The sequence below is a fragment of the Petaurus breviceps genome, unplaced genomic scaffold (assembly GCF_028583685.1).
Source record: "Petaurus breviceps papuanus isolate PSGF00001 unplaced genomic scaffold, PetGlider_PUasm1.0 90062, whole genome shotgun sequence".
Taxonomy (NCBI): domain Eukaryota; kingdom Metazoa; phylum Chordata; class Mammalia; order Diprotodontia; family Petauridae; genus Petaurus; species Petaurus breviceps.
The window spans coordinates 916,322-936,838 of record NW_027187171.1 but is presented as its reverse complement, the minus strand read 5'-3'; the positions used below and the strand labels follow the sequence as shown (position 1 = coordinate 936,838).

Here is a 20,517-nt window from a genome sequence, read left to right as displayed (position 1 = left end):
AAAAGAGTACACCTTATTGAAAAGGGAAAAAAAATAGATAAAAAGGGCTGTTGCATTATGGAATACTCATGTGAGGAAACCCAGAAAAATTAAGGAGGAAGCATGGTGGAAAAAATTTTGCTAAGCATTATTAAGAAAAAGCAACAATATTGTCATCAGGTTGTACTTACAAATGATCTGGACAAGAGGAGGAAATAGAAAATGAGCAGAGGAAACAGCCTGACATGGTGTAATGATCCGGTAGTAAATGAGGATTTCAACTACATGGGCATTTGTGGGGGTTCTGTCTTTGCCAAAAAGCAGGGAAGCTGCTGAATTATTGAGGTGCCTTAATTATAAGTGCAATTTTTCAAAAGGCTAAGGACGCAAAAAGGAGAGCTTTTTTCTATTTTGGACCCGATTCTGAACAAATGGGAGATTAGTTGCTTGAGTAGAAATGATGGGAATCTTGAGGGGAAATGACCAACCACTCTATCTTACAATTAGTAAGAGAGAAAAGGAAAATTGGATTTAGAATTGCATGTTATCTAGAATCTGGAATGGGATTTCAAAAGGTTAAGAGAAATTTGTATATGTACGTGGATGTGTATATATGTATAGGTGTATGTATATACATCTGTATATACGCACAATCTAAAATGACAGAAACCATTCCACGGGAGACAAGAAGCTGTAAGGAATGGGGTTCCAATGACAGAAACAAACTTCTGCAGATGTGGAAGAAAAAATGTAGCCGTCCAAAGAGTCTGATGTGGATGTACAAGGAACTCATCAAACAACTTAGGTTTTTAAGGGACATGTATAGAGAATGCAAACAAAGGCATGTAACCAAAGGTAAATTTCAAAATGTGACATGGTCCTGTAAAAAAAAAAAAAGCAAAAATGCTAAAGCTCTGAACAAGTTAAAACAGGAAAGAAATGCAAAGGACAAGAAAAAGGACTTAAAAAAAAAAGCTATATGACAAAAGAGTTTAAAGAAGGTATAGGACCTTTACTGCTCAAGATAAACAGACTCAGGATAATGGACAGAAGGCATAATTCTTCAACTCACTATGCTTTCATTTTAACTAAGAAAAATGTTCTTCAGATTGTCAAGAATGGACTAAAAAGAAAAAAAACAATTGAAATTAAGATAGGTGCTGAGAGCACACCTCAGTCGCTCTCAACTTGTTTCAGTCACAAGACTGTATTAGCCAGCACCCTAGTGCACCCAGGATGACCTGCTAGCATGGGTTCCTTGATCTGCTTTTAAAGGAAAGACTGCTCAAAAAGGGGTTAACTATTCTAACTGTTAATTACATTCACTAATTCAGGGGAAAGGTCAGCACCTTGAACATGGAGAAAATACAAGCAGAGAAATCAGCACAAAGACTAACAGACAGGACTCCAGTTGTTTGAGTAAAGCAATATCGCTATATGCTTTACATCTATCATTGGGTTGAGGGAGTACAGAAATCTGAGCAGTCGGGGGGCTCTGAACAAATGGTCACTCAGACTTGACCAAGAAATCAAAAGGTCCTTCTCGTGAGCGAACCCCAAAAGCAAAATATCAAACTCCCAGAATATATAACAAAGACTCAGCATCTGATTGGCTTAGTGCCAAGAATCCTTGTGTTCCAGCATTTAACTGGAAACTCCCTATAACTCAGAGTGTGATTAGCACTGAGCCAGGGTTCTATGTACCTATTAATGGGCAGAGATCTTCAAATTCCTTAACATTACAAATACTTGGAGGAATGAAAACTCCAGGAGTCCAAAAAAAAAAAAAAGGGGCAGATATGAATGCTGAGAGCAATGATCTCCAAAAAAGTCACAGTGACCAGGAGACGAACTACTGGTTTGGAGACAGACAAATGTTTTAATTCCAAAAAAGATAAGCAAGTAGAATCTGGTACCTAGAGACCAGGAAGCTTGACTTCAATTCCTGGCAAAATATCAAGAACATAGCATGAAAGAGTTGGTTTGTGAACCCCTAAAAAGGGAAATGGGGGTCACTGGAAACCAGCATAGCTTCATTACGAAGAGTGCATACCAGACCAATATAATTTTTTTAATGGGTTTATTAGGCTGGCAGAACATGGAAATGTCTCTAACATTCAGTTAAACATGCTATCTTCAAGAACAAGATGGAGAGCTATAAACTGGAGATATTTAGTATAGTAGCTGAATGATACTAGACCAATATTGAGTCATTAAAGGAAGGCTGCTAAGGAATCACACTATGGATTTCTTCTGCGCCCTGTGTCATTCAATATTAACTAATGATTTGAATTAATACATAGAAAAAGGAACTGGTTAACTGGCACTTATTAAGAACCTGCTATGCCATGTGCTGGAGCTTATAAAGACAAAAATGAAACATCTCCCTCAAGGAACTAACATTCTTCTTAGGGAAACAAGTACATATATAAACAAATGTAAAATATATACAAAATACACGGTATTTTCAGTGGATGGTGGGGCAATTGGGAGAGGTCTAATGTAGAATGGCTCTTAACCTAAATTCTGAAGGCAGCTACGGTTTCCAAGAGATAAGATAGAATATTAAAGGTCCTGTATGAGGAACATCAAATGGGTCAGTTTAGCTGAAACTGGGGTGGGTGAAGGGTAATGTGTAGTAAGAATGAAAGGTACACTAGAGTCACATTGTGAAAGGCTTTGAATGCCAAACAGATGTATAATTTGCTCTAAAGGCAAAATCTTTGAGGGAGAAGGGGAATGTGACATGATCAGATCTGGCTTTTAGGACTATCACCTTGAGAACTGTCTGAAAAATGGACCGAAGCTTGAGGCAGGTAGACCACAACAGGAGACTAGAAAGATGGCTGTGCCCTTGAGAGAGGAGTAGGTTTAGGAAAGATAATGATTACTTTGAGGTATCTGGGGATATCCAGTTGAAAATGTCTAACAGTTGAAATAAGATATACAGGCATCGGGGTATAGAAATCCATCTTGCCCTACTAGAAAGTTAGGGGGGGATGGGGGAGGATATAAGAGAGAGCAGATTGGGGGAAGGGGTATTCAGTAAGCTCGATATCTTGGGGTGGGGGTAGGGGAAAGATGGGGAGAAAATGTATAACTCAAAATCTTGTGGAAATGAATGTTGAAAACTAAAAATAAATAAATAAAAGATTAAGGAATTAAAAAAAAAAAAAAGAAAACGTCTAACAGTAATTAACACAGGTCTGGCCCTCAAAGGAGAGGCTAGGGCCATAATATTTAGATCTTGGAGTCATCTGCAAAGAGATAATAGTTAGGCCTATGAAAAGTTGATAAAATTGCTGAGATAAGAGTATCTGGGACACAGCCCTAGAACACACCCAAAGTTAGGAGGTGGGATAACAATGATGGTCTAAGAAAAGAACAATGTCATAAAAGCAGAGAGGAGAGAATATACAAAATCAGAAGGTGGTTAGTCATCAGCTATCTGACTTTGAGTAAGTTGCTTAACTTTCCTGGGCCTTGGTTTCTTCCACTGTAAAATGAAGAAGTTGGAATAAATGGTCTCTGCAGTTCCTTCCAGTTCTAACATGGTATAAAGTTAGGTTTACTGCAGAGAGGTTAAGGATAAGGACTGAGCAAAGGTCACTGCATTTGACAATTAAGAGATGATTATCGGTATCTTTGAGGAGAGCAGTTTCTATTGACCGCTGAGGTCACAAGTCAGAAAGCAATGGGTTGACAAACGGAGTAGCATAGCATGTACTTTGTCAGAGTTTGATTGTGAATGGGAGGAGGGGATGGTGGCATCAAACGAAGACCTCAGTAAGGGTAAGAGAGACCCTGGCATGTTTGCAGACAGCAGGGAATGAGCCAGGATGTTGGGAAGGACTAAAGTTTAGATAAAGATGGGAAAGAGCCGAGCAACAATATGCCAGAGGCCAGGACCAATTGGAGAGGTTGGCCTTTGTGAGAAAGGACACTTCTCTTCTTAGTATAGGGTAAAGGAAGATAGAATAGGGGATAACATCAAGGGGCCTTGAGGCATTGAACATGAAGAGGAGCTCATAGTAAGAATGCCATCAATTTTTCCGTCAAGTATGAAGTATGCTGTGTATGGAGGGGAGAATGGGAGGCTTGAGGAGAGAAGAAGACCGAAACAGTCACTATGTGTAACGTCTCAATGAGATCTCCATAACCTAAAACTGTAGCAGACTCAGTACAGTAGTGTGTTTTCTTCCAACATGGTTCTGGAAACAAAGGTAAGATTTTAGCAAGTCATGAGTGAAAACAGGTCAAAGGTGTGAGGGATTTGAGGCTAGAGGGCAGTGTAAGCTACTTGTTTAACTCCTGGAGGAAAAATGAAGCCGAGAAGGGGTGACGGTCTACTAGCGCAATGATGGGTGGAGGTCAGTGAAAATGAGAAACTCGACACGCTAAGGAGGAATGGGGCGCAGGAGAGAGGAAATGATACAGGAGTCAAAGCTCTTATTCAAAGACGGATGATGGCAGAATCAAACATGAGACCACCCTCGTGAATGGCTAAGGTAGAATGAAAGAGAAGGGCCGCTGGGAGCGGAGGAAGTTGATTAACTGGGAGGCCAGACCGTCTGAGGGAACGTCAGCTTGTATGCTGAAGGCTGTCAGCATAAGGGACAGTGGTGAAGGCCATGAGCTGGTACTGAACTCCTGGAGAACCAGAGAGAACGACCCACTGCACAAATGCAATGTGGAGAGAACTATGGCTAAACCATTGTTTCTGTGCAAAAAAAGATTTTTGTTGGTCTGCAAGCTAAATATGAGTTAACCATGTGATGCAGCAGCCAGAAAAGCAAATATGATCTTCTGTATCACTGAGAGAAAAAGTGTCCAAATATGTCTACACCATTCAGCGCTAACCAGAACATGTAGATCTACAATGCTAGGTTCAGTTCCAGGCACCACATTTTAGAAAGGACACTGTTAATTGAGCAAGTCAAAAAAAAAAATCATTAGGACCATGCTGTATAAGGATCAGCTGAATGAACTTTAGCCTGGAGAAGAGATGATTTTAGCTGGCTTATGTTTGAAGGGAGGTCATATGAAAGACATTATTCTGCTTGGTCTGAGAGGCCAAAACCAGATATAATGATCAGAGAAACAATGGTGAAGCGTGACTCCCACCTCCTGTATCAGCAATGCCATATTCACAATGCCTATAGAGATTAAAAATATGCTGATATAATTATCCATCACAAAATACGTCATGTTTGCCATATGGGGAAATAAACTAGAAAATTTATTAAGATACCAAAAGACTGAGTCCCAAAACCAGAAAGTGAAAGCCATCAGAGTAGTTATGATATTGGCACAGATAAAGTAGAAAGCACCCACATTCTCAAGCCTTTAAAACAGAACAGGCTACCTCAGGCAAAGGTCCTCCTCTCCCCACACACAGCAACCACCCAGCGTCAGGGAAGCGCGCTCCCAGCAGCTCCGGCCCCTGGCAGTCCTCAGCAGGAGTCCTTAGCAGAAAGTCCTTAGCAGTCCTAACTCAAAAAGGGCTTCGCGCTGCCGCTGCCTCTGCTGCTGCCACCACCATCGCAACCACCGCCAGCTCGGCTTTCACTTTCTCTCGCTTTCAGCTTTCTCTTGCTCCGCCCCTTCCTGCTACGTCAGCATGTCCTTGGCTTTCGCTTTCTCTGGCTTTCACTTTCGCTTGCTCCGCCCCTTCCTGCTGTGTCAGCACGTCCATGGGGCATGGAAGATCTTTAAATCCCATAACCCTTACACCTCCTGACAGAGAGACAGTTATAAGGGGCAGCTAGGTGACACAGTGGATAGAGTGCCAGGCCTGGAGTTAGGAAGCCCCGAGTTCAAATCCAGCCCCCGGCATTTATTAGCTGTGTGATCCTGGGCAAATCACTTCAACCTGTCTGCCTCAGTTTCCACATCTGTAAAATGATCTGTAGAAGGAAATGGCAAACCACTCCACTATCCCTGCCAAGAAAATCCCAGCTGGGATCACAAAGAGTCAGACACAACTGAAAAACTGAATAGCAATGACAATCCCACAGTGGAATGGGTGGTCATTTGATCATTTGTAGAAGATGGGGTAGAGGAGATTCCTGTGTAGCTGAGGCTGTACTAAGATCAACTCTAAGGTCTCATATTCTGTGACTGATGTTCTTGCCAGTGAGTTTTCTTTCATTTGTTTGCCATCATTGATTTCAACACAACCATAAAATGCATTTTATTTGACACATTTTGTGCTACTGAACCACAATTTAAAAGGGAACAAGAATGCAGGTGTCTGAAAGCTCCTATAACATTCTGAGAAGACTTTCCATGCTGTAGGTGCTAGAGATAAACATTACACAGTGTGTTATAGGTCATGTCCTGTAGTCAGTCCCTAATGATGGGGAAGCTGAGGCTGTGGAATCAGAAGTTCCGTGCTATAATAGGCCTAAAGCTGATGGATTTCCACCCTAGGAGGATGGGGGGAGAGTAGGTAATGAGGTTAGCCTTTGAGTAGTTGCTATACTTTCCAGCCTCAGAGAGATAGGGAGGCAGTCTCTTCCCTTCCCCACCCCCGAGAATGTGCATAACACCAGATTTTTTCAATGTATTGAATAATTTTGCTGGTTTTTTCTTATTTCTTTGTTATGAGGGATGGCCATTTTGGAGGGTGAGGGAGTAAGCTCCAGGGGAAGAAGTAGGTGATACAAAAACAAGAGATAGCAATAAAAATTTGCTTAAAAATAAGATAATGTGTGTGGGTAATAATAGTGAAGCTCATAATCTGACAGGCAAGTCAAATTAGGCATCGTTGTGCAACGTGAATGCAACAGGATGGATGGCCATCAACTTGGCAACGAAGACTAAGTGTCCATAACAAAAACAGCTCACATTTATAAGGCACACTATAGTTTACAAAGTACATTACAACAGCGTGTCATTTAATCCTCAACAAAGACCTAGTGAGGCAAACTGTGAAAATATTATCATGCCCTTTTACAGATGAGGAATATGATGCTGGCTTCTCTAAAGCTGAAGAGTGGAAGATCCCAGATTTCAACTCAGAAGCTCTAATTCCAAATTCAGTGGGCTCCACATTATCCCATCCCATCTCCAATTTGTTGTGGTTATTGTTCAGTTGATTCAGTCACGTCTGACTCTTCATGACTCTATCTGGAGTCTTCTTGGCAAAGACACTAGGGTGGTTTGCCATTTCCTTCTCCAGCTCATTTTACAGATGAGGAAACGGAGGCAAACAGGATGACGTGATATAAAATTAGTGTCTGAGGCTAGATTTGAACTCAGGAAGATGTGTCTTCCTTACTTCAAACCCAGCTTTCTATCCACTGTGCTACCTAGCTGCCCTCCTGTCTCCATATCTGTCAGTTTTACACCTAGCCAACCATCCTTTCTGATTTAAACTACTTATTTGGGCACTATATTTCTAGGTAAGATACTAGAAAACTATCGAGAAAGTCCTCTTGTCTTTTGATAGCCTGGGAAAGGTGAGATAGTATCGAGAGCTGGACCAAACAAAAGGCCTACAGAGTACAATCATACTTATTTTATGCTATTACACAAGTATAAGTATCATTTTAAGACTGCTTATAAAAAATAATCAGATGATCTCCATATATGAAAATAATTTCTTTATGGTAATGTAAAGATAGACACATCCTCTTAAGATGGGCAGAAAAAATGTCTCATGGCATGCCAAAGTCAATTTGATATATTAAAACATATAATTATAGCTATAAATTGAAAGTTTGAAATCTAAAATAGGTTGGGTTAAACTTTAACTAGTAACCAGAAAATAGAGCCACGGTCACCCGGGGAAAGGTCATTAAGCACAGCATCTCCCCACACATAATCCATGGGATCTGAACTATAGGTCCCCCCTCACCCATTGCTAACACTCAACGTATACAAACAACAGCACCTTAGAATAAAAAAGGCCAATGAACCAAAGTGAGTCACGTGAGACACAAACAACAGACTGGAAAGAACGCTATTTTACCACACACAACTCTTCCTTTGTTTTTTTTTAAACAAAGTCAAGAACCTGTTTTCTTGTGCAGAGGACATTTAAGCATGAGCTTACAATGACTGACAAGAAACAATCTTGGAGTAATTGAATTTTAAAGGATATACTCATGCTAGGATTTTATTTTCTATCAAAAAGCAATGGAGCCTATTTTAAAAGAAAGCCTGAAATGGAATCAAGCTTCCTTCATTCTACTGGAGACCACTTGAGACTCCTTCCCATCAAAGGCCTCGGTCTCAGGGGGTACCAGATGGTAACCAGTACAATGCTCCTCCTCTCAGATTTCCGTACCCCACCTCCTGCCCACGTCCCAAGGATCTCCCTTTTCTAAGGAGTGTGAACCTCAGCTGCAGGACAGACCCATCATCTTCAGCCCTGTTGCAATCCCCTTAAGGGTCTTTGCATATACCCTGCACCCTACTCACCTCTCTCTCTCCTTAAAGTGTAAGGTGAGATCTAGGATGTTTAGCTTTTTTATTTGTATTCCCAGCACTTAGCGCAATATTTAACCCGCTGTATGTGCTTAACAAATAATTTTTTAAAAATCCCTTTCCATGTTCTCCTTCAGACACTCACCGGGTGCTGTTTTGTAGCACACTGTTCTGGAGGGCAGGGTAGGGGCGTTCTTCACCCTAGGGCTCTGCACTGTCTGTAAGACTTGCCTCTGCCTCTTCAGTTCCTCCTCTCTCTCCTGGGCTGCTCGGATCTCTTCTTCTATCATGGACAAAGTTCTCTGCTTCCTTGACCTTAGCTTAAAGGGTCCCACCGTCACTTCCGATTCTTGAGTGGCCAAGAGCGAGGCTGTACTTCTCAGCTCAGCTGCCTCTGAATACTTGCTAAAGTAGCTACCCTCTGGCCTGCTCTCCTCTATGTGAACTGGGTGAACAGGATGAATGGCGGGGAACTGGGGAGGAGCCATCTCTTCCCTGAGCTCTCTGTCTTCGGCTGTCATTATCTTTGGTAACACATCTCTTTTTTCTTGAACAGGAGAAGACACCTGAGGTGGCTTAAATGTGCTCTGAGGCTTATCTGAGCCAGAAGCCACTGCCTCAACTTCATGCTGGGCTTCCCCTGGGCAAGTCTTTTGTTCAGCTGGGCCCTTGTTTGCTTTGGAAACTGCTCTGTCAGCCTGCTCAGCTATGGCTTGTTGGATGGCATTCTGCACCAAAATGCCAGCATGATATTCCAGTGGATCATCTGAAAGCAGGGAATCTCCAAGCATGGAGGATGGGGAGTAGAAACCATGGTCGCTGAATGACTTAGACACTCCTTCAGCTCGTCCCTCAGAAGGCATATCAGTCTGGGGGGTCTGGGGCAGAGAAAAATCTGTCAAAGAGTTTTCCTGGAGGGCATTCATTGTCTCATTGGATGCCCCACTGTCACTAAGGTTGTCCATGCTGAAGTCATTGGACAAGGTTTCCAGCACCGTGGTGCCCTGAGACCTTACTGACAGCTCCTCCAAACCAGAGTCCAGCTCCTCTGGGGGTGAAGAAACATAGACAGACCTGGTAAATGGATCTAAGATGCCAGGTTCCTCGTCCTTTACCACTGTGAAGACAGCCCGGGCACTTGTAAACTCACCCTCCTCTGTCCACAGCTTGGCTGATGGCACCTGTTTTGAAGCGTCAATACAGGGAGATTCCTTTTCTGGGCTAACTGTACTGCTTTGGCCTCCTAAAAGCTGGTTCTCTGGAACACAGGAGCCCTTCTGCCCCTTGGCTGCAGATATCCCATCATCCTCCATCCGCCCCACAAACGAAGCTGGTCTTGTGACAGTGGACAGCTTATCTGAGTAGCTGGGACCCAAGGGTCTATAAAAAGGTTTGATGGAAAACAGTCTGTGTGCTCCCTGGCCCCTGGCTCCTGTTTGCCTGGAATTCTCCATTGTCTGAAATTGCTTCCTTGCAGCAGAGAAGTCTATTTGCTCTGTGACAATGTCCTCCTTCAGATCACTGGATGAGTCTGGAAGTTCAAAAGGGCAAACTATCTGTTTAGGGGAGGTCGGAATTGTAGAAGCCTGCAATGGTGGTGGCTGCTGCTGCTGCTGCTGCCTCCTCTCCTTGCGTTCCTTATACTTTTTGTGTGATTCTAGCGGCTCATCATCCAGCTGTTCCTCTAGGGTCTTCTCCTGGGGTGGGTTCCACCATTTGGCTGCAATAGCTGGATTTTTTTTCACTGCCTGACTCCGGATTAGTTCTCGTCTCTCTTTTTCTAGCTCCAGCATCTCCTCTGATGGCCTTACTTTTCGGACCCTGTAAGTTTCCTTCTGGCTGTTGTCATCCTCAAAAAGTTTGGATGGCTTCTTATCCTCATGGAAGGCACGCAATTCAAATTTTGCTTCTTTCTTCAGAGTGGTGAGAGTAGTCTCACCATCTCGGAAAGACCCCTTTGAACTGGTTGAAGAACTGGGGCTCACAGGGGCTTGAAGGCCATCCCCAAGCACATCCCTCTGACCATCTGGAGAGTGACCGTTGGCTCTGAAGGTCTCTGCCATGGTTTCACCTTGGCTCAGCTCGATAAGAGGAGGGGGCTGCCTGCCAACAAGGAGAACCGCTTCCCTCTCCGGGGTTTCTATGTGGTTTGTTGTGTGGACAGATGGACTTGGGCTGCCTACGGTGATGGTCACGCCTGGCTCTGGTGAAGAAGTCCCGTTGTAAGTCACATCAGCAGCAGAGTCACAACAATTGGCCTCTAACACTTCATCTAGATACTGGATCTCTCTAGCCACCTCATTATCCAGGGATCCATGGTGGTCTGAGATGAGGCCATTATGGGGAGAATAAAAAGGGGAGGAAGTGTCCATGGAATGTGATGCTGAAGAAACCCCAGAAACACTTTTACATTCTGCAATGGGGATTTCAATTTCCATGTTCTTGTCGCTGGGGGGAAGAATGCTGGCGGTAGATTCCAGCAGATTGGCACTACAGTGATCTCCACCTTTTGTCAATCTGATGTCATCATCAAGAAGCTTGTGAGGTTTCTAAAATAAAGAGAAAAGAAAAAGAAAAGCCTGAATTAGACGCCTCCATTGCATGTGTCTTTTATGCAATCATGCCAAGTAATTTTCTGTAACAGCCACTGAAGTGGACAGAATATTTTTCTCTCTCTGATCTTTTGGTCATCCCTATTTTTTGCTCTCTGTGGGAAAATAGATATATTTAAGACATAAATAATATCCAGTGTTTCACGTACATGAATGACATATTAGATCTAAGACGAATTGAATAGCTTTTAAAATACTTTCATGGTTTAAATATTAACAGTAGTTTGTAATTAACTAATTTAGTTAATATTAGTTAACTAATTTAAAGGTTAAAGAGCTAATGTTTCAGTAGAAGGAAATTTAGTGTGAGACAATGGAAAGACTGCTAGATTTTGGGTGGGAAGACCAGGGATTAAACACTTTGGAGCTCTGGGGGACTCAATCTGCTAGTCCTCCATTTACTTATTTCTACAGTAAGGAGTTGGATTAGATAACCTAAGTTCTTTTCAGTTCTAAATAGATGATTCTAGAATAGGTGTTTCTTTAAGAAATCTTTTCTTATTCTGAACACAAGCATTTGATATACACAGAAAGCTAGAAAACCACAACATGTACATAAAACCACAAATATACTACATATACCTTATTCCTTTTAATAGAGACAGTTAAGTGACACAGTGGACAGTGCTGACCTGGGTTCAAATCACTTATTGGCTTTGTGACCCTAGGGGCGTCACTTCACCTGTTTCCTGGTCTGTAAAATGGAGATGCTAATACCATCTACCTCCCTTGGTTGTGAGGAATCAGATAATATTTGTAAAGTACTACGTAAATGCTATTGCTTATTAAATTTAATGTGGTAGTAACACATTGCACAGGTTGTTTGTGTCTGCCCCCTATCATCCCCACACTTGGGTCACCTCTATGTATTTTTTAAAGATTTCACCGATGCTCTTTTCTTTATTCCTCTCACCCCCTCTTTTTTGTATCAATCACTACTCCTTCTACTCTCCCCGCCCAAATGCCTCCCTTATAGCAAAAAATATAGTCAAACAAAACAAATTTATGTTGAAATGTTCATATCTGGAAATGTCCATCCCATTGTGTACCTCTCCACCAAGAGATGGAAGACTTCTTCAGGCTTCAGGAGTTACTGCACTGACCAAAGTTGTTAAGTCTTTCAAAGTTATTTCTTTTACAAAGCATCATTATATAAATAAGCCTCCTGGTTTGGCTTACTTCATTCTACATCATCAGATCATACACATCTTCCCAGGTTTCCCTTGAAGCCATTCTTTTCCTCATTTCTTAGGACGTAGCAATATTCCATTATAGTCATAGACAATCATTTGTTTTACCATTTCTCAATTAATGGGCACCTTAATTAATTAATGGAAACCTTTTGTTTCCAATCCTTTGCTACAACAAAATGTACTGTTACAAATAATTTTACACATGGCTCCTTTTCCTTTGACCTTTTTGGAGATACATAAATATTTCTATTTCTGATTTTTAAGAAGGGAAAGTAATTTCAGAAAACTGCCACCCCAAGTTCAGGTTCTACTATGCAAGAAATATTTTTAAATGGGAACTAATTCTTTAACATTTATTACTGATATATACGTTCTTTTCCTTTAAATTGAGTTCCAAATTCTCACCGTTCTTCTACCTAGCCCTTTTCCACCCCCTGAGAAAGAAAGCAATATGATTATTATATTATATATATATGTGTGATAATAATTATACAGGTGAAATCATGTGAAACATTCATAGAAACCAACTATAAATATTTAGAACAGATTTCATCCATACTATCTGCTGTACTCAAAAGAAGTGACACAATTCAAGACCAACCTCAGATAACAATCATGCTGATAGCTGCAAAGTGGGATACAGACGTAGTTTTTATTTTCCTCACCATGAGAAGAAATGCCACTGGGTTTAAAAATCATATCCTCTCAAGAAGCTCTGGCCTATTTTTGTCTGGGGAATCAGAACCTTTTTATAAGCTAGATTTAATGCGGGAGGCAAAGAATTTAAAAATACCACCCAAAAGCAAGCATCTGAAAATAGCACGAGTTTAAAATGAATGGTCCCTTTACATCTAGAGAGGCCTTTTGACCTGGCTCTATTTTATACATGTACTGTTAATACCAAAACTCAAATCACTAGACAAAACTGTTCTGTTTTCCCCTTGGTGCTAACTTTTATGGTCATTATTTTTAGTAGTAAATTAGATTACAGGGAGTAGGGCCTGCCTGTAGTTTCCAAACTCTTCCAAGTTAAATTATTTTAAAGGTTTAGTTATATAAGCAAATTCATGTAAACTGGTGCTACTTAAGATACTATCAGTTTTCTATCATTCTCATTTCTGTCATAATTTATAAATTGGGTTTTTGTGGTGGTTTCTCACAGAGGAATGAATAATTTTTAAGATCAGTTTTCATCCCATGTGATTTTTGACACTTAGCCTGAAGACATATTTTAAAATTCCAAGTCTAATTTCTTCATATTAAAGGACACCAAAATATCTGAGTGGTAATTACAGAAAAAAATTCTGTTCTTCAAAATGGGCCCTCCTCCCAACTCCAAAATGTATCTCCTATCTCGTCCAGCTTCATTTTCCCTTTTATAGTCTTTCATGTCACATGCATTTATTACCCATGAGCTCATGTAAATTTTACAAAAAAAGAAAAACAAAAACATCTGAACCATAGTGTGACCACAGATAATCACTTAAGCAATATTCTGTTTTAACTAGTCCTTTGCCTCCCTTCCTTTTGTAGCTATTGGAAAATGGCTCTTCTTGAAATACATCTCTAAAATTTTATATATGTATATATAGTGTGTATATTTCTATATGTAGAAATTCCCTATACTCTGCATCATTATTATCTGAGCAATTTTATGCAGATATTTGTTTATTCTACCATTCCTCATCTAATTCTACCTTTGTTAATTTAATTCATACAAAACCTTTTTAATCTGGTGTAGTTACTTTTACAACCACTATTATCTGGGTTAGGAATTCTCCCCCTAGGAAATAGTTATGGCTCTTTTAAATTATTTTTTAAAGGCAACAACTTTTATATTCAGGTCCTATATTTTGAAATTATTGTGATATATGGGACTGTTCCAATTATTGGGAAGATCTGCCTTATACTGAGCCCAAATATGCCTCTGTATAATTAGTTGTGCCCTCTGGGGCCCAAAAGGACTAGCCGAATCTATGTTCCATAAGATATTTCCTTTTTTTTTTTTTTTTGCCTTTTGGAGGGTAATTGGGGTTAAGTAACTTGCCCAAGGTTACACGGCTAGTTTTTTTTTGTGTGTGTGGGTTTTAAGTGTCTGAGGCCAGAACCAAACCCGGGTCCTCCTGACTCCAGGGCCGGAGCTTTACTCACTGGCCACCTAGCTGCCCCTGTGATATTTCTTAAAATAATTTTAAGTAGTTACCCTGCAGTAATGGTAATGGGAATGTGAAGATCTTCCCTGCTCCCTAATAGGCTGAATGTAATCCCATGGAGCCTGTGGTGGGGGGAGTTTGCTGAAGGGTAGGGCAGAGCCCACAGGAAGCTGGGAGTCAGAGCAGCTAGATGGTGGGAGAGAGAGGACACAGGCAAGGAGACAGGCTTGTGGCATATTAACTTTTATGTTGCTATTCTGAGTTTTTTCAAGTGAATCTGATGCAAGAGCTTCAAATGCCTTCACTATTCTTGTTGTCTCTTCTGGATTCACTCTGGCTCATCAACACCTCTTCCTAAATGAGGTGACCAGAACAGAAATTCATTCATATACTGGGACACACATATATACACACCCATACTCTAGTAAAAGTCTACTTTATATCAGTTCATATAAGTTTTTGAAGGTTTCTCTAAAACCATCCACTTCACCATTTCTTACAGTACAATAATTTATCAATTCAGAAACATAACTTGTTTAGCTATACCCCAAATGATGATCACCCCCTTAATTTCCAGTTCTTTGTCACTGAAAAAAAAAAGGCTGCTCTATTTTTGTATATGTTAATTAATCCTTTTCCTTTTTATGTAATGCCTTAGAGGTATAGACCTAATAGTGGTATCACTGGGTCAGAGTATGTTTACTATTAAACTACAGATTAACAGATTTTTGGGACATCGATTCAAATTGCTCTCCATAGCGTCTGGGCTAATTCACAGCTCTACCAACAGTGCCTTAATGTCATTGTTTTCTCCCCCACTCTCCAACATTTCTCTCAACTTTGCCGATCTGATCAGTTTGATATAGAACCTCAGAGTCGTTTTAATTTTTGATTCTTTAATTATTGGTAATGTGGAACATTTTTTATATAGTTACTGATAGCTTGATTTCTAGTCTACTCATTTTACAGATGAGGAAACTGAGAATGAGAGCACATGATTTACCCAAGATCATATATCTACTATGTGTCAAATTCTGCATTGTAACTACATTTTTTGCTGTTGCTGTTTGTCATTTCAGTCATGTCCTGCTCTTTGTGACCCTATTTGGAGTTTTCTTGGCAAAGATACTGGAATGGTTTGTCATTTCCTTCTCCAGCTCATTTTACAGATACAGAAACTGAGGCAAAGTAAGTGACTTCTCCAAGGTCACACAGTCTGTGTTTGAGGCTGGATTTGAACTCAGGAGTATGAGTCTTCCTGACTCCAGGTCTAGCACTCTATCCTCTGGACCACCCGCCTGGCCAGTACTTGTTTTATCATGCTGCATAAAGTGAAAGATCCCAGAAAATCAGCCGAGAGTGAAAGGACAGTTTTTACTTTGTAGAAAACATTTAACATACTGGGGGAAGCATCCTGAAATTTGAGTCTCACTACTTTAATTCTAGCCTAGATGCTGCAACTAACCATGTAGAATAAGGGCATACAAACTTTCTTGTCCCAGCTTCTTCACTTGTAAAATGAAGAGATTGAGTCAAAATATCTCTAAGGTTTCCTATGCATTCTAACATTTTTATGGCTCCCAAGGCAGGGTCATTGTGTTGTAATTTAGTGGTCTGAACTGCTCGCCTCTGTAATTCATATAATAAACATTGCTGAAGCTAGAGGTAATTTATTCACTTAAAAGAAGAAACCTCTCATTTTATATGTCCTGAAAACAAAATGAACGTAAAGTTTATCTATATTCCCTTTTAACAAAGTGAGGTCAAAATCAGTCAATGCTTTTCAGTTTATGCAACATCTAATGAGTGGAGGGATTGAAAGTGAAGTCCTGGGGCGGCCAAGTAGCATAGTCCCAGAGTCAGGATGACCTGGGATTGAATCCGGGGTCAGACACTTTAGCACCCACCCAGAAACACCTGGCCATGTAACCTTGAGCAAGTTAATTAACCCCAATTGCTTTAAAAAAAAAAAAAGTGAAGTCCTTAGAAAAAAAGGAGATCTAACTTTGATTGACAGTTTACTTAGGATATATCTTTTACCAGACCATTAAGCTGGTCCACTGGCTTAGCAGATACGAAGCTGGGCCCAGAATTAAAACGATGGAACTGGATGGCATCTGGGAAATTATATACTGCTTGTTATGACCCCAACTTTCTCTCCCCATGAAACAGAAACCCATCCTTTAAATGGCAATATTCTTCCAGTGATGCCACAGGGTTGTGCATCATGGTCAAAGAATCAAAATTTTAAGTCACCTAAAGGACAAAAGGACAAAGGAGAGATGATGAATGGTTGGTTGTGTCGCATCAAGGAAATAAAATGTATGACCTGGTGGGTCACAAGTTCTTGTTTGAGTTAATCATGCCCAGCATAAAGGCCTATTTCTTTGAATATTTGGTACTGGTTTGTGTCTTCTGTGTAAAGTTCTATTAGGTTCCTTACTAGCCATGTGACCCTTGACAAGTCATTTAACCTTTGTCTGCCTCAGTTTTTTCAACGTAAAATAGGGATTGGGGCGGCCAGGTAGCTCAGCAAGTAAGAGTACCGGCTCCAGTGTTGGGACGACCTGGAGATCAAATCCCGGGCTCAGACACTCAGCACCACACCCAGAAATAACTAGCCGTGTAACCTTGAGCAAGTTACTTAACCCCGATTGCTTAAAAATTTAAAAAAAAAATGTAAAATAGGGATAATAATAGCACCTACCTTGCAGGATTGTTGTAAGGATTAAATGAGATAATATTTGTAAATCACTTAGCCACTAGGCCTGCCACACAATAAGCATTTCATAAACCACTGTTTATTTCTCTCCTCCTGGGCTGGCACACTACTTTGCAATACTGTGTTAACAAATACAGTACATAACAAAAAAATCTTTTAATATTATTTTTTAAAGACTGAAAAAGAAGAGTTCAAGAGCAAATTGCAGAACTACTTTTGTCAAAACCCATCTTTACAGCTTTGGTAATATACTTCATATCAGAACTGTGAGGTTTTGCTATGCAATCAATCATTAAGGATCTGTGGAAAATTCTTAACTCATGAGTGGTCACTGCCATTCAGAGATTGTCTTATGAAGGGGAGAGACAGAGCCCTACTGGTATCCTTCACAAACAATGACAACAAAATAAAAAGCAAAATAAAAGAAAGAAGATGTGGTATAGGGGGATAGGGCACTGGACTTTGGAGCCAGGATGACCTAGATTCAAATACTACCTCTGACACTTGCGTTGTAGGATCCTGGATAAGTACATTTAACCTTTTTGTGCCTCATTTTCCTCATCAGGCGTGAACCTGATGGCTTCTAGGATACTTTTTTTTGGAGGGCAATTGGGTTTAAGTAACTTGCCCAAGGTCACATGGCTAGGTTTTTTGTTTGTGTGTGTTAAGTGTCTGAGGCCGGATCTGAACTCAGGTCCTCCTGACTCCAGGGCCAGCACTCTACTCACTGCACCACCTAGCCACCCCTAGGATACTTTCTACCTCTAAAGCTATGAACCTCCCAAAACTACTGGATATATGAAATTGGATTAAGAAATAAATCCTTTAAAAAAAAATCAACAGCTTGATTGATTAAAAATCAACAGATTGATTTATGATATCTCAAGGATATCATAAAAATGGGAAAAGGACCCACATGTACAAAAATATTTCTAGCAACTCTTTTTGGGGTGGCCAAGAAATGGAAATTAAGGGGATACCCATCAATGGGGGAATGGCTGACAAACCACTCTAGTAACTTTGCTAAGAAGATACCAAAGAGAGTCATGGAAAGTTGGACAGTACTGAAACAACTCAACAAATCAATCTACTTAATTGGAGCTCTATAATTATATTGTAATAGAGAAGAATACAAGAATCAGGAAGGCAGCTCTACCCCAGTCTCACACCCCATAAGCCACCTCATCCTACGTAGCAGCCCTTTTCATTGTAAATGAACGTGCATTGTGTTCATTTCACAGCCTATGAATTTTATCTCCATGTTGTCCACCAAAAATAGCTTTCTCTATGCCAGACAGCAGAAGCTCATTCTGTTTGGGATTGAAAAACCAAATGGCAATCCAGTTGAGCTTAACCCTGGGTAAGCCTCGCTCCCAAATGGGATAATTTGTGGGTTCTACCCCCATCTTAGGGCCCAAACTGTTCCATTTGCAGTCTGGTGGTTGGTGCATCTTGCTCTGTTATTTGCCCTTCTAGTTTTTAACAATTTCAGAAAAAAAAAAACAACTTAGTGCTCAAGGGCATCATTCTTAGTCATGGGACTAGACAACATTTGTGTCCTTTACCAAAGAATTTGGCATACCAAAGCTCAGCTACATGTTCTGAACATTTCTATTTTTAAAATAAATATTCCCATTTTTAAAGTCTATGTTTCTATCTTCACTGTCCCTGGGAACAGAAGCCTACAGTGAATTACACTTTTATTTTTCAAGGAATCTCACCTAGGTTTAGTAACACTTGTCATACTATATTTCCCTGGGTTAGGTATTATATGAGGCAGCTAGGTGGCATAGGAGTAGAGAGCACTGGGCTTCGAGAAAGGAGGATGAGGTAAAACCTAACCTCAGACACTGCATAAGCCATTTCACCTCCCTCTGCCTCAGTCTCCTCATCTGTAAAACGAGGAAAGAATAACATCAGGGCTGTTGTTAGACTCAAATGAAATCATATTTGTATGGTACTTAGCATAACGCCTGGAACATAGCAGGCACTTAAAAAATGCTTGTTCCGGGGCAGCCAGGTAGCACAACGAGTAAGAGCACCGGCTCCAGTGTCAGAACGACCTGGAGATCGAATCCCGGGCTCAGACACTTAGCACCCACCCAGAAACACCTGGCCGTGTAACCTTGAGCAAGTTACTTAACCCCAATTGCTTAGGGGCGGCCAGGTGGCTCAGCGAGTAAGAGCACCAGCTCCAGTGTTGGGACGACCTGGAGATCAAATCCCGGGCTCAGACACTCAGCCACACCCAGAAATGACTGGCCGTGTAACCTTGAACAAGTTACTTAACCCTGATTGCTTAAAAAAAAAAAAAATGCTTGTTCCCCCCTTTCCCTTATAAGGGCTGAGCACCGACCAAGTCTACCCACAAAGGCATTAAGTGGAAAGTGGTCATCTGCCTAGTGGACTAAAGTGGTTCTTGTAATAGAAAAAAAAAATTGGCTCAAACCTGTAGTAGAGCATTGCAGTGAGCACTGGATCTGGAGTCAGATGGGGTTCAAATCCCAGCTCTGCAGTGGATAGCAACAGGCTTGAAGTCAGGAATACCTCCTAGGTTGTTGTGAAGAGCAAATAATATCTCTCTAGCCCTCAGCTCCCTCATCTATAAAATGAGGGTATTGGACTTAATGGCCTCTCAGCATTTTTCTAGCTCTAACCCTGTGGTCCCATGATTTAGTCCAGCATTGGGGAACGTGCTGCCTCGAGGCCACATGGCCTTCTAGGTCCTTGGGTACAGCCTTTTGACTGAGTCCAAGTTTTACAAAACAAATCCTTTTATTAAGGAGACTTGTTCTGTGAAGTTTGCTTTTATTAAGGGGATTTGTTCTATGAAGTTTGGATTCAGTCAAAGGGCCACACTTGAGCACCTAGAGTGCCACATGTGGCTTTGAGGCCACAGGTCTCCCACCCCTGAAGTTTCAATTCAATTAGAAGGCAGTAAGTGATTTCATTTCCTAGCATTTGTAAAAAAAAAAAAAAAAACAAAACAAAAAACAAAAAAAAAACTGGAATGCTTGGGGTTTTTTTAAACATTTACTGTTTCCAATCTCTCATTCACTGTTATGATCTCTCTTCTGCTTTCTCCCAGCATCCTGTCCATGATATATATACAGTGACCTGAGTTACTCAAATATTAGAGCCACTGCTATAAAATCAAGCTTCAATTCTCTAGATAATCCAGGTTACTTCCCACCAAGATCAAGGTAGAAGTTCTCCACCCTTACACAGATAATATGTGACCTGATCCTTTAATCTGGTTTTAAAAACTTCCACCAGAAATATAAACTTACCAATGAACAGGATTTCCTCACTACTCTAAAGTCAGGCAGAATGGGCCTTAAAATTTTAACTCTTTTTTCGACTTCCCATTTGAAATCTTATTTCTAAATGCACAGGAGACAGAGATGCAATAATGTCTAAGGACT

At 40.7% G+C, this 20,517-nt stretch overlaps 1 protein-coding gene across 12 annotated transcripts in view; it reads right to left on the bottom strand.

Annotated features, from left to right (window-relative positions):
- Nucleotides 1-20,517, bottom strand: part of PALM2AKAP2 (PALM2 and AKAP2 fusion) — a 577,025-nt gene that overhangs the window by 33,128 nt on the left and 523,380 nt on the right. For all 12 annotated transcript variants that reach the window (XM_069107443.1, XM_069107433.1, XM_069107435.1 and 9 more), the window contains one exon: nt 8,558-10,961. In XM_069107443.1, the coding sequence (XP_068963544.1) occupies nt 8,558-10,961 (2,404 nt within the window). The remainder of the gene's footprint in view (nt 1-8,557; nt 10,962-20,517) is intronic.